A 19,264-nucleotide genomic window follows, 5' to 3' on the forward strand; every position below is an offset into this window, starting at 1 on the left:
GTCTGAGAACATGACAGCCTCAGCTGACCTTCCTGACCCCAATGACTAATGTGTGAGAAAAAGGCATCAATCAGCTAAGTGTTGCTTTATACATTTTGTCCAGATCATCTTGAAGGGTATGACAGTTGTCTATTTCTTATCTTCCCTACCGGTTTGGCATCATCAGCAAACATGTTCATATAATTCTGTATTCCTTCTAGTAGATCCTTCATGTAAACAATGAACATTACTGATGCTATTACCGAACCCAGTTGTACTAGTAACATTTCTCCAGCCTGATACATTGTCTCTGATAACTGCCCTCATTTTTATGTCGGTTACAAAAAATTTTCATCGATATCAGAAGTCTCCCTGTTATTCTTCCAGTATATTTCAGTTTCCAGAACAGCCTCTTATGTGTAAAATTAATTGATAAGTATCAGTACTTGGAGAATTGTTGGTTTGTCTGGCTAGGAAAATAAAATAAGAAAAGGTACTCATAAGATGCACAAATTGTGCAGTACTGTACGGTAATGCATAATGATTGAAGTAGTTATATAATGTAGTTATGATATTTCAGGTAAAAACAACTTCAATATAGTGATGTGGATGGATCATAGAGCAAAGCAAGAAGCTGAATTTATCAATTCCCAGGATCACAAGTAAGGAACATTTAAAATTTATTTTCTAGCACTGGAACCAGAGGGAACTTCTTAGGTTGGTCTACAGGATCATTAAGGTGCTAGGGTGTCACCTTAGAAGACATTACAAAGCCAAGGATGATTAACAGAAGTTTCTTTATAAAAACTTAAAAACCCTTTAAACCCTCCCTTGGCATTACAAGTGGCCACCAAGAAGAGGGCTCTGCTAACCTCTAATTGCATTATTTGGGCCAGTACCATGTGGCAGCACCCCTTCCTATCTGGGTTTCCTGAGTTAAAGAACTTCACGTTCATGCTGATTTTGTTGCATGGTAGTTGGCAAGCAGGGACCTGAGTCATTGTTGTTAAACTGAGTTTACCCGGTAAACTCTGGTAAATATAGTCGCCATCTCAATAAATATAACTACATCCACAATAAATATAACTGCTGTCACAATAAATACAACCACCAACATCACATGTTTATTATACTGTATTTACTCTGTTCATTACTCCAGATTGTTTTAAGATTTCTAACTACCATATTTAAGATGTTTTATGTTTTTGTTTTCTTGTCTCTAGTGTATTGAAATATGTGGGAGGGAAAGTGTCACTAGAAATGCAGACTCCCAAGCTCCTTTGGCTAAAGAAGCATATGAAAAACACATGGGCTATGGCCGCCCACTTCTTGGACTTGCCAGATTTCCTGACCTTGAAATCCACAGGGCAGTTTTCGAGGTGAGTTATTTTCAAATTTCTATATATGTTGTTGTTCATGTTGAAGGGGGTTTATAGCAGTTTATTTTAGTGTGCATTTGTGCCTTTCTATCCATGTGTCTTTTTTGGGAGGGCCTCCTCAGTAACTCCCAGAACTATGCTCTGATCCAGCCTAGCCTTTTGAAAGTTCATCAGGCCTTTGTGACTCGCCCTTGCCTCCTGGGAGCCAGGACCAGGATTTAGCTATCTCTATTGGGTGAGGTGAGCTTCAGAGATCAAGGCAAAACTCAGAAAAATCCCACCTGAATGAATAAATGCAACTTCTTGAAGAAAATGTGTCACCCTTGGATAATAAGGCAAACAATAATTGCACTGTATAAATATTCTAACTTTGATTTGAGGCAATTTGAGGCATCTCATGAAGTCCCTAAGTTGAGCAAGTTATATTTGACACTACAGAAGTTCAGAGAGTGGATGTAAAGTATACATGTTGACCAGACCACACACTAGAAGGTGAAGGAACGATGATGTTTCGGTCCATCCTGGACCATTCTCAAGTCGAGTGTCGACTTGAGAATGGTCCAGGACGGACCGAAACGTCGTCGTCCCTTCACCTTCTAGTGTGTGGTCTGGTCAACATACTTTAGCCACATTATTGTGACTCATCGCCTGCGTAAAGTATACATGTTTTTTGATGTTCAGTAGGGCACGAGCATTCCTTGCAGTCCATCACTCAGTCAAGTTTTCTAATACCTGTACTGTATAATAGTTTTTATTTTTGCAGTTTACTTTTTAGTCAAGCTTACTTTTGGTTTTTCCAAAGGTCACTGTGCTCATTGGTATGCAAGTGGACGTACATGTGTGATGAACAGACTCAGGGATGGGACTACAACTTTTTCAAAGCCATTGGATTGGAAGATTTAGCTGATGATGACTGGAACAAAATTGGTGTGTATGATTTCTACTAACACTTTAGTGTTCTGTACCTATGACAGTAAATGTTCCGAAGATGCTAAAACACAACATACATCTCAAAATTTTGAAAAAGCCCTTCTTTTTTAGCACAATGTGGGCATAGCTTATCATCCAGACCATCTGGACCATCCAGAGATCACCTTAGCCAAATATCTATCACTCAAAATGTAATTTGCATGCTTGTATTTTTTACAATGCTTTGCAAATTACCTGCCAGAAAAGTCTGAAAGAAGTTATATTTTACTTGTTACATCAATATAGATGTATGTGTGGACATCATGTGTGAACATTTCCATACTTTTTATATTTTTCTGGGGGAGGAGCCTCTTGTAGCTCCCTAAAGCTATCTTGCTAAGATTACTCCCAACTACTAGGTCACATCAGTTGCAGAGTTCTGTTTGGCCTACTGAGGACCAGAACCAGAATGTGGCCCTGCCCCCTCACAGAGGAGCAGATAGCAGGTGATACTCCATCACCCCACCAGGAAACCATCCAGAAAATCATTGTTCCAGTGCAGATCATTGCTGGGTTCAAAAAGAATCCAACAGTGGTCTTTCACTGGGTTCCTCTGTCTTTCCAGTGAAAAGACTGTTCCTCTGTCATCTTTCTTATGCTGTTTTGGTTGTACAGTACTCTCCTTTCTGTCTAGGTTATTTCTTAACCAACATCTCATGCCTAATACTGTCGCCTTTTATCGTTCAGCATTTGCCAGAACCACTGATGTTTTGATTCAGCATCTATGCTGCCTCGGTGCCATTCCACAATTTGTCCTGGGATTTGTTTCACTTTAGTCTGCTTATGCTCCTGAGCCATCTTGGTCCTCTTGACTGCATCCTCATCTTTGTCTTGTTTATGATTTACAGCTTTACATTTGGTCCAAGTTTCTATTCTCAAGGCAGTGTTCCTGTTGGCTCTCACCACTTGTTGTAGGGTGAGGAAGTTTCAAGCTTTTCTTTAGAGGCATAGGTTTTGTCCATTTAGGCCTGGTAGGCATTTTGTTTGTTTGTAGCCCTCCCCTTATTTTTTGGCAAAGATTTGAGTCGGCACACTTTCCAGATGGGTCCCTTGCATCTTGGTGCTTGGCTGGTTCAGCCAGGGGCGCATCATTTGTTGTGTCCATTGGCAGCTCTTCACTGCTATCTTTATGCCACCTTTCAGGAAGTCACAAGTGACTATTCTTTTGACTTCTTTTATGCTATCTTTCAGAAAGTCACAAGGGGCTTCCCTTGAAAACCGGCATTGAATGTAATGAGATGCCACTTTCTGGGTAAATGCCAGTGGCTCCTTGATATCCTCCCTCCCAACCAGGATCAGGTGGTTGAGATTTTACATATAGTCCAAAAGTAACCTGGATGGGGGTTGGTGGTTGTGGGAGCCCTGGGGCTCCAGGCCCCATTGGTGACAGTAGTTTGGTACTAACCAGTTTGAGCTAGTTGCAAAAGTGTTGATCGTTTGTTCACATAGTTTAAAGTATTTGACGATTTTGTGGGCTATGGTTCATTTTAACTTAGCAGTGGTGTGAATTGGTAAGTAGATTTTCTGGATGCTTTCCCAGTGGAGTGGCAGTGTGTCACCTGCTCTCTGCACTTATATGAGAGGCCAGGCTCTAGCTGTGGTACCCCTTCTGGCCAAACAGAACTGTGACGGATGTGACCTAGTAATTGGCATCAGTCTAAGCAGGATAACTTCAGGGAGCACTGGGGCTCATCCGGAAAGAGGCATTTCATTACATTAAACAAAAAAGAATTAATGTTGTCAAATGAAGAATATTAGAAATATATGAGCAATGTTAGAAGAGAAAACATAGAGTACAAGCACTTTAGGTGTTGCTCAGCTGGTCCTTGAGATGCTCGGTATATTTATGGTCGAGTACTTGCCGACAGGACAGAACATTAAAGTGTTAAGATTCTATATATTAGTTTGCTTTTATAAGTTCATATTCATACACATACATGTGCACAAATGACATAAAGGGCTAGAGAACATGTTACTGAAAATTTTATATACTAATGTAGATGGAATGAGAAAAAACAAATATGTAGCTAAAAGCTATAATTCAACTTAAGGTGCCAGATATTGTCAAAGACAAAACTTGAAGAAAATCTTTTAAATGAGGTCATACTCCTGAGGGCTTCTCAATTTGGAGACATAACAGAACAATTAGATAAGGTGGAAGTGTTGCTCTGCTGGTGAACAGACACTTCAAGGTAAGAGAGAGAGTTATCAACAACCCAAGAGAAGTTGACATAATGGCATTGCAGGTTTGTAATCAGGATGATAAACTGATAATCATAAATGCCTACAGTCCACCAGCAAGCAACACATGGACAAAGGAGGAACTGGATGATAAATGAGAGGGCCTCATAATGGTCATGAGAGATTATAATAAGAGCTGATAAAGATAAATCATGATTGTTGGTACCTGGTGACATTAACTTGAAAGCAATAGACTGTGAGGTATATGAAGCAAGAATGGAAGACATTTGTACTGGCAGATTTGTAAACCTCATCCTGGAGACAGTCATGTACCAACACTTTAAGCAGAAGCAAGAAACAACTACACAGTTGTGTAATTACAGCTGTGAGAAGAGAGGCAGGAAGAGATTTATAAATAAATGTTTTATCATTAAAACATTCTTTGAAAATTATTATTATTATGCATTTACAGTACATATAATTCAGAGAATAACATAGCATTGCAGACGATGAGTCACAATAAAATGGCTGAAGGTTAGGTCATCAACAAAGCATTCTTGAAATAAATTCTTAGTTTATACCTTACATAGGAATGTTCCACATTAAATATCCACAATTATTTTCAATTAAGAGTGTGTTGTAGTTACATTCAAGATAATTATGTGAGGCTTACTGTGTTCATTATTTGATTTATTATATTAAGAATGTTGACATTATATAACTTAAAAATTTAAAATTTTAATTTTGTTCATGTATGCATTAAAAATAGACTACAACCAAATTCATTTCCTCAGTTTGGGTTTTATATCAGGAAAGGTTGTGTTGGCCCCGGGAACCCAGTGTGGCAAGTTGTCAGCAGCTGCAGCTCTTGAGTCGGGACTTTCAGAGAGTACACATGTTGCAACATCTATTATAGATGCTCATGCAGGAGGCCTTGCTCTATTGGCTGCCGATGCTACGTCCAAGAAAAATCTCATTGGTAGATTAGGTAAGGAAAATGAGATATTGTAATTGTTGTACACTGTGTTGTCCATTCATAAAAGTTATTATTGTTTAAATTATATATTAATTTACCAATTCTGTTGGGATTTCTGCTATGGTTTCACTTATGTTCCTGCATTCACTAAATAAAATAGTGAAAAGTGCAAGTTTTGCATTAAATATTAGAGGAGATGTGGACTGTGTTTAGTGGAAGTATTTTATGAAAGAATGTGAGTGAATAAATCAGAATAATGGTATAGACTTGTTCCCACACTGGTCAGGACCAGAAACATGGGAATTATAGGTGATTTGTAAAGTTTGGAAATCACACTCCTAGCATGCAGAACAGTATGATGCACCCTCCCCACAATTTACAGTACAGTGTATTTCTATATTACATTGAAGTGCACACTGTGTGTTGTATATTGTCGTTTTAATGTTAGCTGGGAAAGGTCAGAGTTGTGCCATTTTCATTACCATCACTACAGAAAACTTTCTTAATCCTCATGAAAAAGTGGTTTGTGCTTTTTGTAAATTCTGTAATGTCCTCTATATTTATTTGTTGAATTACACTTTCATTTATCTTTTGAGCATTCTGAATTATTTCCTACAGATTTTTTACAGATGACTGTTCTCTTCATTAATGAACCCTTCAAGCTGTTTATAAGTTTCATCATCAGTCAGGTTTCTATTCTCTGGTAGTTAGCTCTTGTTTGCCCTGTCCCATTAGAGATGCATGTTCTGAAGGGTTGGGTTCCTTCTCTATGAGCTGACCACTCTTCAGACCCTTCACTTCTAGATAACGTAATGCTTGTGACCTGTTCTGCACTTCAAGGCCTGTTGATAGGGAGTGTAGTATTAGTTGTGTGCTGGGGTTACAGTTGCACCTGTCCCTGCTCTTGTGTGGCCTTGCACTTTTTGAAGGGACACTTGCTAATTGTTCTTATTTATAACTGCCTATTTTTTCCTGCCAGGCATCTAGAGTCAAGTTTTGGGGTTCTGCCATCAAGCTTCTATTGTGCCTGGCATAACTGACCATCAGCTTGATGGTTTCCTTCATCCCTGTCTTCTTTGTTTCAGTCAGGTTGTTACGACTTTCCCGTTTGTTTCCACACTTAACTGAGTAGTTTCACAGTGGCTACTGTCTTTCTGCTAGTTGTTGCAGGGCTGCCATCTTCCCACCCCAATGTACTACTGCTAGTCTCTGCCATTTTGGGGCCTCTGGTCTATGATACTGGCTCTTGCCTTTGTGGTGACCTTAGTGATGATTGGTCTCTTTTGTTACTAGATACTAGACTTAACAAACGATACAGGTCTACAATGATAGCCTATTTCTAGTGGGTCTTCTCTTCTGGTGATGGAGGCGGTCTGGTTGTTCCCTTGTTTTTTATAGCAACCTTTACTCTAGCAGCTCCTAGTTTTGTGGTGTTCAGTGGGTGTAGTTATCCCATCATTTGATGTTTCAAGGACCTGCTCAGTTATCTCCACCAGAAAAGGGCATTTCATTATATTCAGTGCTTGATTTGATATACTCTAAAGTGCTACAGTCTATACAGTGATTCCATAACTGTTTCCAGGTCTAATCTGTGGAACATCAACATGTCACATGTGTGTGAGTGTAGATCCCATATTTGTACCGGGTGTTTGGGGACCTTACTACAGTGCAATGATTCCTGGCTGTTGGCTTACTGAGGGTGGACAGAGTTCAACTGGTAGCCTTATAGATCACATTATAAAAAGTCATCCCGCTGCTAAGGAATGCACAGATAAGTAAGAAGAAAGTTGCTTTCTTTATCTTGGTTTCTTTCCTTATATATGTGACAACAGATTTTCTTATCTAAATTAAAAAAGGGGTTATATGTTTCAGAAAAGTCCAGGCATTTTCAATAGAAAAAGTTCCTAAAAATCCCTTACTTGAGGAAGCATCAATGTGTGGGGCAGCTGAAATACTCACATTAAAATTCTGCATTTGTTGCCTGGTAGTTTGCATAATAATAATAAAGCTCTGTACAGTGAAACCTGGTCCCCTCATAGAGGTGCAGAGAGCAGGGGAGCCTTGATCACCCCTCACTGAGGAAACAGTCACCAGAAAGGTAGAATGTAACAAAACAGATAACAGCATGACACTCTAAACCATTCAGAAAACAAGCCACCCTATAGTTAGGTTGCTCACCCTCTAATAGCAGCTGCCCACCATCAGCTGGCAACACTGGGAGCTCACTGATCAGTTGGTGTCATAACTCGATCATTCACCTGGTGCTTACCCATCAGTGACCATAGGGGAGCGAGATCTAGATTTTTTATGGGTTTCCTTAGGCCATTGCTCCTTGCGCCTCCCTGAGGAGGGCCAGGTTCTGGCTTGTAGTCCCCAGTAGACAGAATTCCATTGACTGAAGCCCCAGACTATTATAGTGTATATCAGTCCGATAACTCCAGGAAGCCTCCAGAGCTTACCCAGTAAATGGCGTTTCATTACATTCAAATTTTTTTTTTTTTTTGGGGGGGGCCAGCTTTGTTCCTTAAAAATGGGAATTCAATTCTGGAATTCTGATCCTGCATTCCAGAATCATGAATTTCTGAATTCATGCATTCTTACTGAATTCCAATAACCTGAACCTTTGGGTAATCTGAATAAATTTGAATTAAAATTTTGACTGCTGATTGCGAATAAAAATTCAGGTTACCAAGATATCTGGCAAATGAATACCCAAATAAATTCAAATACTTTAATTTTTGTACTTTTCAGGTAAAAATTTGACTAACTTAAATGTCCAGCTAAGTGGAATGTCCGGCTAACTTGAATGGGCGTAGGCCCCATATACAGTATTTTGGATAATTGAGCATAAACAGTAATTGTAATATATAAAGATCATCATAACATTAAAATCAAGTTACTGGAATTTCATTATAACTCAGATGGGGTTTGCCCCTTAGAATCTGAATTAGTGATTACTATAGTGTATTTTATTTGTAATCTAATTTTTTTAATTCTTGCTTAATTTAAAAAAAAATTAATGTTAATTTATTTGTAATAATGTTTTTATATGAAATAATCTGCAGAAATGTCTATAAATGGCTTGAAGGGATATTGGAAGAAATGGCAGACATGAACTTCGTGTCTAGTCCCACATACCTCACTAAGGATTTACACGTATATCCAGACTTCCATGGCAACAGGTCTCCTCTGGCTGACCCTTCCATGATGGGAATGGTGTGTACACTAGGGCTTTTTCTTCATATGAGTACATGTTTTTCATTGTTGTGTAGATGAGAATGTTTTGGATACACCTTAATTTTCTGAATTGTTTACACTGATGGTTAGAGGAGGACAAAGCAGGTAATGTGATAATAAGTAATACTCTATTAATAGGAACCAAATATTTATGAAATAAATTGCTTGAATACTGTAGTACAGTATATTTAAAACTACATATTTTTAAGCATTGTTATTGTCAGTCTCTTGTTATGGATATAAAAATGTAATTACTGAGAGAATAACATAAGAATAAAGGAAACTGCAGAAGTATTATTGGCTCATGTGAGGCAGCTCCTATTTATGTGTAACCAAACTCGACAAAAACTGAAACCAAATAATTAAGGTTATACATATACTGGACATGGCAGGTTCCCCATGTTGTCTCTAAGAACCAGTGTCATGGGGTCCATCTAATTACCCAAAGTTACCCAAAGCTTCCTAGCATTACAAAAGTAATAAAGAAATATGATATATTACTCACAATGTTGGTGCTGAATGTAGAACATGAAAAAACATATTTTTACTCTGAAATAATATTTTCTAATTAAATTAGATGAAACTAGGTGGCTGCTGATGCAATAAGAAATCGACGATCCAAGCGACAATTTTGTTACTTTAGGTAATTAGACGGACCACTCCCATGAGCTCAGGAGTGATAATATTGTGCTACTTAGAATGGGGCATTTATTGCTTTTCGTTTACTATGAATCAGGTCTCATATGCATGAGGAACTGACCACACAAATGGAATGCATTAGGAAGTAATGTGGTGGAGGCTGACTCCATACACAGTTTCAAGTGTAGATATGATAATTACAGTCTTGTAATTATGTAATAGAGCCCAGTAGGCTCAGGAACCTGTACACCTGTTGATTGATGGTTGAGAGGCGGGACCAAAGAGCTAAAGCTCAACCCCCGCAAGCACAACTAGGTGAGAACTAGGTGAGTACACAATTGCTAAGAGTGCTTTGTTGTTGTTGTTGTGTGTGCACAAGCTCTTGTATTATGTTACATTGTTATCTTGTGCAGTATTACCACAATTCGGTTGATAATCATAATCCAATGTGTTGGCTATTCATTTAAATCAGTATGTACTTAGCTGTATGTTTTCAGTACTTTATTCAGTAAATGTGGTGGCATCCTGTGTTGTGCCGCAACACTTCCCTTGGTCAGCAAGTACGGTGCGAGGCATTGCACAGTATTTAGTACAAATGCAAATTATTATTATGTTGTTTTCCAGTAGATTTTGGATTCACAAGATGAATATATTCATTAATGTACAAAATTCTCATACAAAATAACAATTAATCATATTTAACTTCTTTCACATTGCTTTCTTTTTCAAGGATTGGTCATTCTAAAAAAATCTTAACATCTACCTTTTCCTACTTATTGCATCTGATATGCACTTCAGTTTAATTGAAATAAAGATGTTTAAAGGTACTGTATCTTAAAAACTTAACTTAATGTTTAGGACACTGAAAAATCTAAATGAATAATATTGCAAGTGTTATGATAAATCTTATAACATGAAACACTGGAAAATGTAAATTGACCAAAGTATATACAGATATGCACAATATAGCATACAGCACTAGAGTTTTAGTAACTGAAATACTATACTGTAGATGTGAAAATATATTTTTACAGTAATACTATGTGCTCTATTTCAGGTATGTGGTCTCACTCTGGATTCAAGTAGCAAGAGTTTGGCATTGCTGTATGTTGCAACTCTGCAAGCATTGGTTGTAAGTGCAGTATTAGCATTATACAAATTACTAGCATAATTGCTTTGTTTTGGGTTGTGCATAGCATTTTAATAATAGAACTAGCTTTTAACATGTACTTGAGACATGTGTGAACTTTTGTGCTCATACCAATAAATAATCCTCCCTGATCTTTATATCATATGCATGTTTAATGAGCCTTCTCTGTTGCCATGTTACTAGAACTGATGGTCCAGCTGAAACTCAGTTCATTAGTGGGAATTGATGTACAAGAATAGAATATAAAAAAATAGGAAACGGTTATTTATCATCCAACATCAAAATAAACGATGGTTTGTTGGATGCAAATAGATGGACAGTGGCAGAACTGGCTCATACACATGATTGTGCATTAACTAACTGCATGTTTTTATATTGCAAATGGCAGTATGGGACTCGACAAATTATAGAGCAGCTAACAACCTCCGGTCACAACATTACTTGTGTGTTATTGTGTGGTGGACTCTCCAAATCTCCCCTCTTCATCAGTACTCATGTCGATGCCCTTGGTTAGTATATGAACACAGTATTTTTCCAACCCGTTCTCGCAAATTTAATAAGTCAATATTGACTTATTAAATATGTGCATAGGTGACATACTTAACATAATAGATACCCTTAAAAAGATTCATAGAAAACACCGACCTTACCTAACCTACTTAGTATGTTAAGATAAGCATCTTATTGCTTCGTAATTACAATTATTACCTAACCTATAATAGGTATAGGTTAAGTAATAATTGTAATTACGAAGCAATAAGATGCTTATCTTAAGATACTAACAAGGTTAGGTAAGGTCGGTGTTTTCTATGAATCTTTTTAAGGGTATCTATTATGTTTAGTATATCACCTATGCACGTAGTTAATAAGTCAATATTGACTTTACGAATTTGCGAGAACGGGTTGTATTTTTCATGGTAGCATTCTGCATTGGAGTTGTCTTTTAACTGTTTATTTTGTAGTTTACTAAAAATGTTATGATATTTTGCTTTATTGTTCTGTGCTATTATAACAAATATGAAATATCAAATGGGTTGTCTGATGAATTATTTGGAATTTTTAAATTTTATTTAAATGACATGAATTGATGAACAGTACTCACGCCACTTGCCTGTGTTGGATTTTATCGTGTTGTTGAAGCTCCTCTTAATAGGAGGCTGGGATTTATATGTCAGGCTGTGACCAGTCACATCTAACAGCCTGGTTGACCAGACCATAAACCAGAAGGCCTGGTCACAGACTCGGCTGCGAGGACCTTGACCCTTGAAATCAATGCAAGGTAATTGCAAGGTATAAGGTAACACCCCCCCCCCCCCAGGGTGTGGGAGTGTGTGCCAATAAATAAATTCTATGCTGTCTGCTATATTGAAATAAGAATCATATCGTATACATTCTCCCACGCATCCATTTATTCATACATCTATCTGTCCTACTTATCTTTCTATCCATATATATATCCATCCATCTGCCTATTCATCTTCCTATTCATCTATCCATTAATCAATCCTACAATATATCCATCTATCCATCCATATACCTACTCTGTCTCAGCCAGCCAGACAGACATTCTCGCTTATAGCATAGATGTAATTGTGTAATCTGTGGTGGTCACCAGTGAGCTTAATGGTGTGAAATAACAGATGAATGTTTCCAAGGATTCTCGGCGAAAATATAATGAAAGGATATTTTCTTGGCAAGTTAGTGATTATTGAGGACTTGCTAAAGAATTACGAAGAAAAGTACAATACAGTAATTACGTATGTACTGTATATAAAAAAATGGGTGTGTGACTTGCATCATCATCAGGTATAAATGATGGGAAGTGAAATAATTTTAGGATATTTTTTATGAGATGACATGTTTTTGGGGCATCAGAACAATTAAGTAAAATTGTTGGATGTACTATTAATGCATCATCAGAATGTGAAAATGTTAATTGTGCAATGGCCAGTATTGAATGAGCTCTAGCTACATTGTCTTGAAGGGACTCAGGTGTGATCAAAGTATGATGACAGCATTATGGGGTCTTATGATGACCACTGGTCAAAATGCAGCAGGTACTTGCTACAGTACCAACAAGAAATAGATGCGAGTCTTCCAGACAAGAAGTATGTCAATACTATGTTCATATTATAAGATACTGTAGACTATATATGTAGTAATTAAATAATTTACAATATAACTTTCATGTAAAACTAGTTTTTAATAACCTTTTCTATATTTCAGAATCCAAATATGTACTGTAGTTCTTTATAAGTTAACTGAATGTCAAATGCATAACATTTGACAGATGTTCCAGTGCTCATTCCTGATGAAACGGAGTCAGTTTTACTTGGAGCCAGCATGCTTGCAGCAAGTGCATCTGGCAACTATTCTGATGTCACTGCTGCAGCCCTGGCAATGGGAGGGACAGCTCAGAGCTATAGACCTGAGATATTTAGGAAAAGGTGATTTCCCTGTATCATAACTTTGGTAAAAATGAAAGTTCTCTTTCTCCTTTCATTAATGGTTCTATCCTTTGTCTGCTATGTCTTTTTCCTGTTAATGTGACTATTATAGTGTATATATATATTCAGCAAAACAAAACAGACCATTGCTGTTGAGAATTCATTCATTCATTCTGGTTTGGTACAAACCAGAATGTACCAAATAGCAACAGCCTGTGTGACAGCCCTCAATAAACATAAAGTTGAACAACCAGATATAGGAGCGTACAGAACGTCGTCTAGTTTCCATGTTTTCTCAAAATCATAAAGGATTATTGCTGATTTATTAATAAATATTTTCAGATTAATTGGCTCACATGTCTAAAAATAATATTCTCCAATCTATTTTATATCCTAATATTGTAAATTGACTTTACTTGCCCAAAATAAAGTACATGAATAAGCATTTAAAATTGTAGATGTGGAGACCAATATACTAACAGTATGTCTTATACTTGTTTCCTTAGGTACCATGACCAAAAATATGCAGTGTTTAAAAAGATGCAAATTGACCAGAAGGAGTATAAAGACATCATGCATGTGTCTAAATACACTGTGCAAAGTGGTGGTGATGATGATGATAAGAGCTTAAACAGTCCATGAAAAGTAACCAGTAAGAGCTCAAACAGTCCATGGAAAGTAACCAGTAAGAGCTCAAACAGTCCATGAAAAGTAACAAGTAAGAGCTCAAACAGTCCATGGAAAGTAACCAGTAAGAGCTCAAACAGTCCATGAAAAGTAACCAGTAAGAGCTCAAACAGTCCATGAAAAGTAACCAGTAAGAGCTCAAACACACCATGGGAGTGACTAGGAGGACCTCAAACATAATACGAAAATTGAGCAGGTGGAGTACAAACATGTTAAGTGGCTTGGAGACGTACATACACTAACCGTATCATTTAACATTATCAGAAGGAATAAAAACATGTCATGCAAAGTGGGAGGAGCACAAACACTGCACAGATAGCACATAATATCATGAAGGCCATATTAATGTACATGCCACCCAGGAAAGAACTAGAAAACAACAAAACTAACTTGTAGTTTAAGAGACGGTACAAGGTGGCCAAATCAGAAACAATAAGGTTTAGAAAAAGTACCAACAACAGAGTGCAAAGGCAGAGGCACAAAAGACTGCTAGAAGTTAATGCAATAGGGTCTGGAGGGACACCAAGAGTCTGTTTGAAAATGACAGTGGCTAAAAACAAAGAGCAGTCATGCTATGACATGGCTTTACAAGCTGAAAACACTAAGGGACTAAATTATTAGACTAATAAAGGATGTAAATGTCCTCACCAAAAGCAACAGGGAGGTCTGCAAAGAACTCAATATAATATTCTAGATCAAGCTAGAGTGGATGGCTGGCACAGTTTGTTTGTAGGATGAAAGCCATATTATGGAGAATATGGTAGTAACGGAGGAGGTAAAGAAATACCTGAAAGAATTAGATGTACGCAGAACAGTAGGACGAGAATAGATTTTACCATGGATATTGAAAAGGCAGCAGAATACTATGTAGCCCTCTGACTAAGATCTACAATGTGTCATTAACAAATAAGGACTAACCAGAATTATGCTAGATTCCAACTGGTTCCCATATTTAAGAAAAAATACACACATGTAGCCAAACCTCTATCACGGACCTGTATACAGTACTATTTAAAATAATAGTGGAGATAATCAGGAGAGAATTCTGGAACATCTGGAAAGGATTAACTTTGAAACTGAGAGACAACATGGTTTTAGAAAGAGAAAGGCATGCCTCAAGAACTTGATCACGTTTTATAAAGTTGCCAAGATATGGCCATAGAGAGAATGGTGACTGGATTACATCTTTCTGGAGTGCATGAAAGCCTTTAATGTTGTCATCCACAACCTGCAACTTCAAAAACAGTCATAGTAAGTATAGCAAAAAATCAAGTTAAGGAAACAAAGCTGCTGAAAAAACATTATAAAGTTCTCTTTCTCCAAATACAGCAGAGTGGTAGACGGTTGGAACAAATTAGGTGAGAATGCGGTGGATGCCAAAACTTAGTTTCAAAGCATCATATGATAAGAGTACTAGAAAGATGGAACTCCACAAGTGTAGCTTTCATCATGTAATTACACTTAGCTGATTACTTGAGCAATTACAAGTTGGAAAGTAGGCTGGGGTAACTGAGAAAATACTAATTTAATTCTTGACATTCCATAAAAAATTCAACATTATGCTTAATGATAACTTTGAGCAGATTTTTAACATATTAAAAATATTAGGCATTCCATGTTTTGTGATTCAATAATAGCATCTAGTTTTAGTGCATATGTATTGTATCTTGATATATATTAAAAAGGTTTCAAATGTGTAAACCTGTATTCTTTCATTCTTTTTTTTTTAACATTCTTTTACAGTTATTTCAGAGATTATATCCACAGAAACAGGAAGTAGAGAATGTCTTTGGCTGGGTTATGTATTGGCCCCACACAGTTGACTCATGGGCACTTAATGCAACAAAGAGAAGTAAGTAGAGGTTAAGGGTCATCTCCAAAAAAGTTTCAAGGAGGTCCTCTTTGGGGCTGTCTAAAATAATTAGGAGAGCTAAACTAAACTATGAAAATAAATTCAATCAAACTAGGGGCAACATGAAGAAAACGTGGAGCACTATTTACCAAATATTTGTATCGAAGATCTTGAATAAGAAACCAATGCTAGCCAATGACGATGGAATACTATTTATCTCTGACACTGACATTAAATTCAGTAGTTTCTTCTTATCCATTGGCAGAGTTCTTGCAAATAATATCCCAGCATGCATCCCTAACTAATGTTAAGGACTACTTTACAGGAAACTATCCAGTCTCTCTGTCCCTAACTCCCGCTAATTCCTCTGATGTTAATGAGATAATTTTTTCTCTTAAAGTCAAGTGCCCTTGCTGATATACGGACTCTAATTTACAAAAAAGTCTATAGATTTTTAGCTCTGCCCATTGCATTGGTCTACAACAAATTACTTCAGATTCAGATTCAGATTCAGATGTTTATTCAGGTAAGGTATATACATACAAGTGATGTTACATTAATGGATTGATATATAGATAGAGCTAGTACATACAATGCCTAAAGCCACTATTACGCAATGCGTTTCGGGCAAGAAAACATTAATATCTAGAACTTAATACTAATTGAGCATAAAGAATAAAAGATGTTGAGAACAAATACAAATAAAGATAAAAAAAAGGGGGAACATGACTGAAAAAGCAGCACAAATACAATAGGTTGACAAACAGTGTTGATTAAAAAAAAAAAAAAAAAAGAAAATAACAGACATGGGTTGACAATAGAGGAGTGAGGTAGATTACAGGGAATTTATTAGGTAGTGTTTAGTTTTTATCTTAAACTGGTTGAGAGAGGTACAGTCTTTAACATGGTTGGGAAGGTCATTCCACATTCTGGGCCCCTTGATTTGCAGAGCATTTCTAGTTTGATTAAGACGTACTCTAGGAATATCAAAACTGTATTTATTTCTGGTGTGGTGCTCATGGGTTCTGACAACAACAATAACCTGCTTCTTAAATTACATAATTATGAAGTCAGAGGTCACTTTCTTACCTTAGTGACAGGCTCCAGTATGTCTGTAAATTATTCAATTTCTCCCACCCTACCCATCAACTGGTGTTCCACAGGGCAGTATACTTGGCCCTGTCCTCTTTTTCATCTACATTAATGACCTTCCAAATGCCTCTCAACACCTCAAGTCAATTTTATTTCCTGATGACACAACCTTCATTTTCTCCAGTCCTAACCCTCTTATTCTGCACATTGCTATGTATACCTAAGCTTGTTTAAAAAAGAAAAGAAAAAGAGTGTTTGAGAGGAATCTTGTAGAAACTGGTAAGAGTAATTATAATGTTTCCATGATTCATTGCTTAACTTTTCTGAAAATCGTAAAGTTATTGTTTAGTCAGAGTTGATTTATTTTTTGTATTGATGCAGGTATTTTTTCTCCTTATTTCATGTATGACTAGCCATCCTGTGAGGGGAATATTAGATGAACTTATAGCTAGTTTTTTATCTACATTGTGTAATATTTCGTATATAATAGGGTAGCAGCACATTGTTGTGTATACCTAAACTTATTAATAAAAAAAAATGAATGACAGTAAATACTTACCTAAATAAAGTCCATCTTTGGCTAACTGCTAACAAACTCACCCTTAATATTGGTAAAACCTACTATATTTTGTTTGGTAATGAATCCTCTGATCAAATTAATCTAGGAATTAACAGTATTCAAATTAGTAAGAAAGTAGGTGGTAAATTCCTTGATCTTATTAACGAGCTGAATTTCCAGGGCTACATACAAAATATACCCAAAAAGTTTCTAAAACTTCATTGGGAATTCCCAATGAGAACTCTAACAAAGTATCTTTCTTTCAATTCATTGCTATGACGAGCTTGTCGGAATCTATAGAAAAGTTCGTGCCTTTTTCTAGTGAGGAACTCATTGACGTGCAACAAAAACAAAATGCATGCAATCAATGCAAACAAAAGCAGCTGTCTTTGCTGACTATCTTCCAGAATTTATCTTGCACAATGGACTTCCAATTATCACCGTATAACTATTACTCTTGGTTGTTGTTGTTGTTTAAGATTCGCTACTCAGAACAATAAGTTCCAGTAGCACGGGCTATGGTGGGCCCGTACACTCTTGGGTCCAGCCCCAGCCTCCAATACTGTAATTCAAATTGCACAACAACCATGCATCCTCTACAGTCCCCCCTGTAACACGTGCCGGCACCTCTCCGACCACCACAGAAAACGTACAGGCTGTCCACACAGACAATTCCATACTAAGCAAACTGAGTTACTCGTCATACTGAATTTATCTGAATACAAGTAACACTCTAGAGGCCTCGACGAGGACAGGAAGCCGGCGGTTTGTCAAAGGTCTACCCACTTGCACTGGAGATCTTTTCAAGTTGGATTTTACAATTTATCAGAGTTTTTGCATTTTCCGGCTTCAAAGAGTAAGTAGTTCCATGGGTTTAGTCACCGAACCCATTATATGCCTCTGTAACCCTTTTCACTACCGCCCACAAGATGGGTATGGGGTGCATAGTAAATGAACTAAACTAGCATGGGTTTATAACCCTGTGGGTGAAAAAAACATCTGTTCTCAGTCCTACAGTCCTTTACATTGTGGCTTGTTGAGCTTGAAACCGTTGCTCCTTGTTCGTGTTACATCTGACCTTTTGAAGAAATTAGTCCGGATCAACATCCTCCAAATTGTTCAGTATTTTAAGTTTCAATGAGATCCGCCCTGTAATGCCTGGTTTGTAGTGTTGTTAGCCCTGTGGCCCTCAACCGTTCCTGATACGTGAGTTAACTTAGCTATGGAATTATTTTTGTTGCCTGGTGCTGCACTTTCTCCAGACAGCTATGTCCTTCAGAAGATGAGGTCTCCATGCTTGGATACAGTAATTCAAATGGGAGAATACCAGAGATTTATACCTGAATTTACAACTGAATCACTATCTTCTTTTCCTTAAAGTTAAAAGTACGCTTGATTATTCAAAGTGTTTGGTTAACGTTTTTGACTGCTGTCCGCACCTATTGTGCAACTTTGATGGGTGGATTTTGACTCCAAAGTCCTTTTCTTCATCAATCTGCTGCAATGTAATGTTATTTGTTGTTGTTGTTTCAGATTTAGCTACTCAAAACGAAGTGCCCATGTAGCACGGGATATGGTGAGCCCGTAACAGTCATACGTCCGTTACGGGCTCGTTATTAATTTGGCAGAAGCCCGAAACACTTTACGTATTAGTGGCTTTAGGTATAGCATATATATACTAGCTCTATCTAGAAATCCAACATTCTGTTGTTACTAATTTTATACGTATATAATTTTACCTGAATAAGCATTATTATTATTATAACTTCCTACAGTCTTGTATTTTGTGCGTTCGATCATGTTTGTGCCCACAAACATGATCGAACACACAAATGTGTAGTGTTTACGCTGGCGGGCGGTGGTCTTACCAAGCCCGGATTATGTCCGTTACATCACTAAATTTTATTTAATAATTATATGCCTGTTAAGTAGAAGATTTTAAATTTTAATAACATTATAATGTGGTTTTAATATTAAACAATTATATATATACGAAACATACAAATTTTATGTCCGAAATGGTAAAAATATATGTGCGAAGTGTCCCGTTGAACATCTAAATTATTTTCTTCTCTATATTTATATAAAATTTTATATCTAGATTGCAAGTGTTATTG

General features: G+C 37.0%; 1 protein-coding gene across 8 annotated transcripts in view; it reads left to right on the forward strand.

Annotated features, from left to right (window-relative positions):
• Nucleotides 1–15,357, forward strand: part of LOC123759349 (FGGY carbohydrate kinase domain-containing protein) — a 34,600-nt gene extending 19,243 nt beyond the window's left edge. For 5 of the 8 annotated variants that reach the window (XM_069335111.1, XM_045744274.2, XM_045744275.2 and 2 more), the window contains 10 exons: nucleotides 560–641; nucleotides 1,203–1,358; nucleotides 2,161–2,285; nucleotides 5,320–5,496; nucleotides 7,067–7,259; nucleotides 8,550–8,700; nucleotides 10,418–10,492; nucleotides 10,899–11,019; nucleotides 12,801–12,957; nucleotides 13,464–15,357. In XM_069335111.1, coding sequence (XP_069191212.1) covers nucleotides 560–641; nucleotides 1,203–1,358; nucleotides 2,161–2,285; nucleotides 5,320–5,496; nucleotides 7,067–7,259; nucleotides 8,550–8,700; nucleotides 10,418–10,492; nucleotides 10,899–11,019; nucleotides 12,801–12,957; nucleotides 13,464–13,599 — 1,373 coding nt within the window. In that variant the 3' untranslated portion in view covers nucleotides 13,600–15,357. Of the gene's footprint in view, nucleotides 1–559; nucleotides 642–1,202; nucleotides 1,359–2,160; nucleotides 2,286–5,319; nucleotides 5,497–7,066; nucleotides 7,260–8,549; nucleotides 8,701–10,417; nucleotides 10,493–10,898; nucleotides 11,020–12,736; nucleotides 12,958–13,463 lie in introns of those variants that run through there. The other 3 variants (XM_069335113.1, XM_069335112.1, XM_069335115.1) reach the window with 3 other exon arrangements.
• The last annotated feature ends 3,907 nt before the right edge of the window (nucleotides 15,358–19,264 follow it).

Source organism: Procambarus clarkii, chromosome 32, assembly GCF_040958095.1.
Source record: "Procambarus clarkii isolate CNS0578487 chromosome 32, FALCON_Pclarkii_2.0, whole genome shotgun sequence".
NCBI lineage: Eukaryota > Metazoa > Arthropoda > Malacostraca > Decapoda > Cambaridae > Procambarus > Procambarus clarkii.